At 40.9% G+C, this 8,346-nt stretch overlaps 1 protein-coding gene across 1 annotated transcript in view; it reads left to right on the top strand.

The window, feature by feature from the left end:
- The window catches only part of f5 (coagulation factor V), a gene marked incomplete in the record, with an annotated part of 19,350 nt that overhangs the window by 8,548 nt on the left and 2,456 nt on the right, over window positions 1–8,346 (top strand). Inside the window, 12 exon segments of the mRNA XM_035676414.1 lie at window positions 791–938; window positions 1,034–1,246; window positions 1,904–4,004; window positions 4,144–4,312; window positions 4,921–5,157; window positions 5,730–5,946; window positions 6,185–6,364; window positions 6,819–6,935; window positions 7,048–7,119; window positions 7,269–7,354; window positions 7,456–7,611; window positions 7,718–7,862. Of these exon segments, the coding sequence (XP_035532307.1) occupies window positions 791–938; window positions 1,034–1,246; window positions 1,904–4,004; window positions 4,144–4,312; window positions 4,921–5,157; window positions 5,730–5,946; window positions 6,185–6,364; window positions 6,819–6,935; window positions 7,048–7,119; window positions 7,269–7,354; window positions 7,456–7,611; window positions 7,718–7,862 (3,841 nt within the window).

Here is an 8,346-nt window from a genome sequence, read left to right as displayed (position 1 = left end):
ACTGGCCAAAAGACCTGCATCCGGAAAAATCCAATGGTGTTCAAGTTCATAGATCTGTATCCAGATCGGTATATTGTATCGCATCGTATTGCATATCATATTAAAATAAAATCAGTCAAAGATCCCATCTGTAATCATCTGCATACTACCCTGTACCTTTGGCAGGTACAAATATATCACCACCGTTGTAACATTGCATGAACAGCAAACTTTTATTTCTCTTCTGTGACAACGAACACAGTACACAGCTTTTCAGCAACTATTATGCCTATACTTATCTAGCCATGTTATGGCTGACTGAAGTAACTTAACTATCCCTTATAGCATGCACTTTTCTATAACTCTCTTTGGGAGTTTGTGCCTGGACAAGTGAAAAGTAAATGTACAATGTAAATGTTTGTTTTGTGAAACTATTGATTGGATTGCCATGATAGCTGAAATTAGTCCAATACTACTGGTGTGTGTCCAAATCCCTGCAAAACTAATGACACTCCCATCAACCTCAGCTGTATTTTGTTTTTAGTGCTTATTATGTTCATGTTAGCATGTTAAATATTATACCTGCTTAACATAATGTAAGCATTATCTTTATGAGCATGCTAGCTGAGCTGTGTCTAAGTAATACCTTCCAGAGCTGTGTTGAACACAGAAAAACCTTTATGTTGCATTTGTAGATTAACATATAAAGTTAAAATGTATGTTTGAGATCAGTCTAAAAAGTGTACACATTCCTACTAGATATGACTAAAAATATTTGAAAATTAATAGAGGTTTTGTTTTGTTTCCACAGCTGAAAGCAGACAAGGAGCAGCATGCCATGTTTGCTGTGTTCGATGAGAATAAGAGCTGGTACCTGGATGAAAACATTCGCCAATACTGTGATCGATCCAAAGTCAACAAGGCAGACCCAGACTTTTATAAGTCCAATGTTATGCATAGTGAGTTTTACCATAATTAGATGATACTATATGATATGCATTGCTTTCATCTGCCTGTCAGGCGACTAATAGTATTCATGCAAATTTCCTTACAGCAATTAATGGTTATGTGTTTGAGAGCGGCCCACTCTTGGGCTTCTGCAATGGTGAGGTTGCAACATGGCACATGTCCAGCATTGGAGCACAGGACTACATCCAGACAGCTACTTTCTACGGCCATACATTTGAGCTGAATGAACGCACCGAGGACATGCTCAGCCTCTACCCCATGACTGGAGAGACCATCAATATGAACATGGACAACATTGGTCAGTCAGGGTTTATAGTGCCTTTTTTATATCAAACTGTGTATTGTGTATGCAAATATTAAATCTATAGGGATCATTCAAACAAAAAAACATTGTGACAAACTGTACTACTGTTTATATATAAAAGCTGTTGATATTAAGTGCTAATCTGACAGCGCCGTTGTTGGAAACTGTTTGAAAAAAGACAGGCGCTTTCAAAAAATATTCGGCAGGTGATTGGATGAACCATCTGTCTATCACCGTCTGTCATGGGTGAACTTCAACCAATCAGATCAACAAACCATATAATGTAGTCAAACTGTCAGTCAGGAGAATCTTTTCCATGGAAAAAAGCCTTCAGTGCCATTATTTCCTCTTCTTTCAATAAAGAAATACTGATAGAACTGCATCTCTGCTAACCTCTTTAGCAGCCGCCATTGTTGTTTAACAAACACGCTTTCTGCTGGGTCACACCTAGCACCTAGCACCCACCCCCATAGCTGCCAGTACTTCCTCAAAAGATGCTGATTGGTCAGCTACCACTGTATTGGCCACAAATGCATAGTCTAGCAAGATAGATTTTCATCTGATTTTGTGATCAATAGAGACTATTGATAGTTAACAATCGTTTTTTAATGGTCTTTCATGGATGATTTTTGTTTGTCTCTCTTGAACCAGGTGTCTGGCTCCTGGCCTCCCTGAATTCCCACGAGACAACCAAAGGAATGCGTGTGAAGTTTCAGGATGTTGAGTGCTTTCGTGACTACCAGTATGAGTATAATGACTATAAAGAACAAGATTTTGATTTGTGGAAGCCTCCAACCTGGGAAGACATTGACAAGAAGGAAGAGAAGCCAGAAACTGCAAAAGAAACGCCAGTGGAGATAGATAGTTACACAGAAATGTTTGCAGATGAACTGGGTCTCAGGTCCCTAAAGAACCAATCTGGTAGTTCAGATGTGGAGTTGCTGGACCTCTCTTTCCTTGACTATGATGCTATTGATGTGCCTGATGGAGATTCAAATACCACCCTTAATTTCACAGAGTCAAAGAATAAAAATGAGACATCTATTCAAAAGCCAAATGCAAAAAATGAGACATTATTCCCAAACTGGAAAGAGGTGGATGGACTAAACCTTAAGCCCCAAAATATCAGTGAGAATACAACACATATGCTGAACAGTAGTACGACATCAACTTTTGACAGTTCTTCTCTGAATAAAACAAAGAACACAACTGCTTTATATAGCCCAAATATACTGCCAAAGAACAACAGTATAACTATAAATAGCAGTGTTTCCGTAGTTGTCTCAAATGTTGATAATATTACTGTGTCTGACCAAAAGAACACAACAATTCCCAATGCTACAGGTTCATCAACGGTTGGAAATGTGTCTACAGAGATTACCAATCATACGGTAGCATTACAAGGAAATTCCAGTTCCATCTTGGAGAATGAACAAATGAATGCAATGGTGACTGGCGATAATCAGACTTCTGTGGGCACGATCTTGGTGGACGACCCCGAGGAGAGACTCACCAGAGGGGATGTGTTCTCTTACTCTGCTGTACTGTGGAGACTGCTGATGCTGGAATTGGATAGAGCTACAGAGGGCAATGTTGCCTCTCTGTCAAAAAAAAAAGATGACACAGCAAATAACCATGTTAACGTGTCAGCAGATGGAACAAACCATTCGTTGTCTATTCCGACGGCTGATGTTGGAGAGGTTGACATCAACAGCAGGAGCAACTCAACCATCTTTGGGTTAGAGATGGAGGGCACAGACAACAAAACCAGTGACAATGACTCTCTAATTGCCACAGCAGAGCCAGATAATGGACTTCAAATGAATTCCTCTGAAATTAGAACTATTACAGCCAATTCCAGCCTTGAAAATGTGACACATATGTTGCTCGAAACTGGGCCCTTTCCGAATTTCACAGTGAATGTATCCAGATTAGATTCATCAGAGGGGATTAGTTTGGAGGGTAGGGACAAGTTGAACCACACATCCTCTTTAGAGAGTTTCTCCAATGAGACTATGACTTTAGGTAACCTGTACCATTCCAACGATGATGTAAGAAAGAGCAACTCTGACGAGCTAAGTGCCTCAGACAGCATTGAAGAAGTGTTTATCTACCTTAAAGAAAACAATACAGACTTGATTAAAACCACCTCTGTCAAAACACAGGGGCACAACTGGACTTATGAGGGAACTCACCATATTGTACCCATGGAGATTCCTGATTACATGATGAAATATTTTGGGAAAGAGACCCCTCAAACAACGCCAACCCCAAAAAAGACAAAGAAGGTGAACCTTCGACAGAGGCCACAGAAGGGCCAAGGCATGAAAACAAAGAAGAGGAAGGAATACAAGCCTCAGGCCAGGAGTGGCTTACCGTTTTCCCCTCGAGGATTCAATCCAGTCATGACCCCACGTGGGTCACGACCCAATGTTCCACAGCCTGTCTCTGATGAAGAGGAGCTCAATAACGTGCCTGTGGTCATCGGCGTGCCCCGGACGGGTTTCAGTGACTACGAGCTGTATGTTCCTGGGGATGAACCAAATCATCTAGCGTTGGATGAGCAAGATGTGAATGCAGATGAATATGAGTATGTGGTCTACAAAGACCCCTACAGCAGTCATGAAGACATCAAGAATCTCAACCTGGACGAGACCACTAAATACTACTTAAAACTCTCAGGCACAAATGTCAAGACTTATTTCATTTCTGCAGAGGAGGTTGAGTGGGACTATGCTGGCTACGGACAGAGGTAAGCTTAGAGATAGCAGTAAGAAAAGCTCATGTGACAATAGAAAAGACATGACTGTTCAGATTTCTTTGGAAAATTGTAAAGCTGTTACACATCCACACACATGCAAAGCTGAAATAAGGTTCTGTTATCACCACAGCAGGCTAGACAAGTCGCAACAAAACATGAGGCAGACCAAGTTTACCAAGGTGGTATTCCGAAGTTACATGGACAGTAGCTTTATCACACCTGACATCCGTGGCGAGATAGAGGAGCATCTAGGTATCCTGGGACCTGTCATCAAGGCGGAGGTTGGACAAAGCATCATGGTAAGTCTGTTAGCATCAGCTGCAAAGCCATAATCTGTATAGCTTTACTAGGATCTCACATTTTCAAATTATATTTTTTGTGTGAAGGCTTCAATATTATTTTTTGGTTTATATAAACTACATAATTTACATCTACAGTCTGGTTGTTGCTTGAGGCTGGCTCCAGCAGTCAATCTCCATATGGTTCCATATTAAAATGCACAACTTTACAGCGGAAATTAACATTTTTACAGACTGGTAAAAAAGTAATAGTAATTTCCCCATGTATGACAACTATACGGGTACATTTTTATATAACTCACAGTCTTTGATTAAATCTAACTTGTCTGATCTGTATAAAAACCCAGAGGGAAAAAACAACACATTTCATGAGGGGTTTGTGCTGGGCTATTTCTTGGCCAGGCACAGTCATGCAGGGGGATTAGCTCTTTCCCTTGTTTACAGTCTTTGTGCTAAACTAAGCTAACTGTTGTCTAGCTGTAGCTGCATATTTGTCATACAGACATAGGAGTTAGTTGATATTTTCATATAACTTTTGTCTAGTAAATCAATGAGTATCTATTCTAAAATGACTACCCAACCACACAATGTGTATTTTTGTCCTGTAGGTGGTGTTCAGGAACAATGCCAGCCGTCCATACTCCTTACACCCAAATGGTGTTTCCTATACCAAGCAGACTGAGGGTCTGTCCTACGAGGATGACTCTAAGTACTGGTATAAATATGACAATGAGGTGCAACCTGGGACCACTTTCACATATATATGGAAGGTCAATTCTATGGTTGGGCCAATGCCAGATGAGTCTAACTGTCGAACCTGGGTCTACTATTCAGGTGTTAATCCTGTGAGTAATTTGCACTTATACATTTTTGGACTTATAACTATATATTTCAGTATGGCAGGCATTGAAGAAATACTATTTACAAATACAAATTAAAGCCATTGTATGTAGACTTTGAGTTTGTGACTGTGGCACCAACTAGTAGCAGCATAAGAAAACAATATTTTCACCGGGCGGCTGTGGCACAGAGGCAGAGTGGGTTGTCCCCTAATCAGAAGGTTGTTGGTTCGATCCCTGGCTCCTGTCTTGGTGCCACATGTCGAAGTATCCTTGAGCAAGATACTGAACCCCAAATGCCGTGCATCGGTGTGTGAATGTGAATGACTTAGTTTCTGTTCGATGGACTTCATCACTGTGTGAAAGGGTGAATGTGGCACGTAGTGTAAAAGCACTTTGTGGTCGGAAGACTAGAAAGGCGCTGTACAGGTCTGTTTACCGTTTACCAACAGGGTGTGTAATTTTTCCATAAACTTATCATACATTTTTAGTGATGCTAAATCACATACAGGTTCTACACATAGAGTTTTGTGATACATTAAAGTATGTGTCTGGGTTGTGTATGCTCTGTTTCTTAGGAAAGGGATATCCACTCTGGCTTGATTGGGCCTCTGCTGGTGTGCCGAGAGGGCACCCTGGACAAAGGGCTAGCAGACATGAGGGAGTTCACACTGCTTTTCATGACCTTTGATGAGTCGCAGAGCTGGTACTTCGAGAAGAACCATGAGCTCATGCAGAGAAAAAGCAGAAGGAAAGTCATGGACCCCAACTTCAAGGAGAACCTCAAGTTTCATTGTAAGGCATCATGTACCTTTAACTAACCTGGTTGAACAATCAAGAATCATGTAGCATGTTAAATTACACAGAGGAAGTACCTCCTCCATCATATCACTGGGTCAAAATACAGTAAAATTTAGTTGCAATATCTTTTCTTCCATGCATTTGAGACTTGTCAGTTACAGAACAGAAAAACAAAGACACCTGACCAGAAATGATAATGATAATGATGTCTTTTTGTCTGCTGTTTCCAAAGCCATTAATGGCATTATATACAACCTGAAGGGCCTGAGAATGTACACCAACCAGCTCGTAGGCTGGCACCTGATCAACATGGGGTCCCCCAAAGACTTTCAGAGTGTCCACTTCCACGGACAGACGTTCCTCTACAAGAAGACCACCAGCTACAGACAGGCCGTTTACCCACTGCTGCCTGGTGAGCAACATAATCTTTGTTTGAAAAGGAAATTCAGATATTTATGCTTAAGCAGGGTTGAGCAAGTTCTTGGCTGAGTATCAGGTACAGATAATGTACTGTCATCAGAGTATCATCAGAGTTAAATGTGTCAAAATATCAACTTTTAGAAAAAGGCTGTTCTGTAAATAGTTTTCAAATAATTATAGCAACTACAGATCAATTAATATCAGTTTCAAGCACAAATGAAAAACTTCCAGTTAGGCCCGCCCACCAGTTTAAGATCAACCCACGTCAGTTTTAAGCCTCACCCATAGTGAGTACAAATACTGAGTACTGAGTTTTGCATAGAAGTCACACGCTTCAGTATCAGTATAAGTGACAATACCTCAAAACTACTGGTTATATTTGATGTCAACAATGTAGCAGAGACAGTGTGTTTTAACTTAATAACTGTACCTAACTGTCTTTGCAGGAAGCTTTGCCACTCTGGAGATGTATCCATCCAAACCTGGCTTGTGGCAGCTGGAGACCGAAGTTGGTTTCAACCAACAGAAGGGCATGCAGACTCTCTTCCTAGTTCTAGATAATGGTACAAACAATGAAAAAAAATACTCTCCATCATTTACACATTTAAGTACACTGACACACTGTTACGTATGTTATGTTTTAATATCGAGATATAAATTGTATGTTCTTCCAAGACTGCTACCGTCCGCTGGGTCTGGAATCAGGCAGTGTGAAAGATGACCAGATTACAGCAATCAACACTAGAGGTAGTCATACCTCCTCCTGTCTGCACCCATTTGTTTTTGGCAACAAATACATTCTGGTCCTACAATGCTACATTGATTTGTGAAGTTTTGCATTGAATCTTTATATGCAAATAAGTGAAAAATGAATGAATTGGTTTCCATCTTTGAAGGAAACTGGGATCCCCATCTTGCCAGATTGAACAATCAGGGTAAATACAATGCATGGAGCACAGAGGAGACCTCCAGCTGGATTCAGGTATGTGTTGTAGGCGTAATAAATGTGTGACTAGATCTGCATATGTGCACTTGCTTTCTATGTGAATACAATCTGCTACCTTTGGGCTTCCCTCTGTACAGGTGGACTTCCAGAGGCCAGTTGTGATCAGCCAGGTGGCCACCCAGGGAGCCAAGCAGCTGTTCCAATCCCAGTATGTGGTCAATTACTCTATCTCCTACAGCACCGATCGCCGGAAATGGGTCTTTTATAAAGGCGAGAGCAGGGACCTCAGGAAGGTGGGGGAAGTCAGATCATCTACTTGATCAAAGCAAAAATCTACAAACTCAAAGAGAAGTGTGTGATCACCTTATTTCTCTCTGTCTATCTCTCATATTGCACCAGATGTTCACTGGGAACCAGGAACCCTATGAGACAAAGAAAAACACCTTCTTTCCTCCCATGGTTGGACGGTTCATTAGGCTCCATCCTATCAACTGGTACAACAAGGCCACAGTCCGCATGGAGTTCTATGGCTGTGAGCTTGATGGTAAGATGTTACTGTATGTGTGTGTGGATGTGGACAAGTCAGAACGCAAGTCATCATACATTTTTGAAATACTTTATATCCATTTATACACTAGTAGCACCTCCCTAACACCTATTTCTTTGAACTGATCGCTAAACAGGGTCACAATCCCAGCCCTCTCCTTAGCTCTCTGTTTTATGTCATTTTAGACCCATCTCCAAGCTGTCGTTTTTATTGAAGGTTATGGGGGAAAAAATCTCCAAAAACTTTATTTCATGAGCAGCAATCAGACTGCTCTGGTCAAGGTCACCAATGATTTACCAATTGCAGCTGACTTTAGGAGGATCTATTGTCAGCTCTAATATAATATTCATAGGTATGATTTCATTAGTGTATAATCACCTGAATATGAGAATTATGTTTTGGTTACCATAGAATGAGCTGTTTATATATACAGATGCCACGGGTTGCCTTCCATGGAGCCTGCCATGTTGAACCACCATGT

Source organism: Morone saxatilis, unplaced genomic scaffold (assembly GCF_004916995.1).
Source record: "Morone saxatilis isolate NCDOM2014 unplaced genomic scaffold, NCSU_SB_2.0 Contig5, whole genome shotgun sequence".
Classification (NCBI taxonomy): Eukaryota; Metazoa; Chordata; class Actinopteri; family Moronidae; genus Morone; species Morone saxatilis.
Note: the sequence above shows the minus strand (reverse complement) of the source record. Positions and strands in the feature narration are given on the sequence as shown.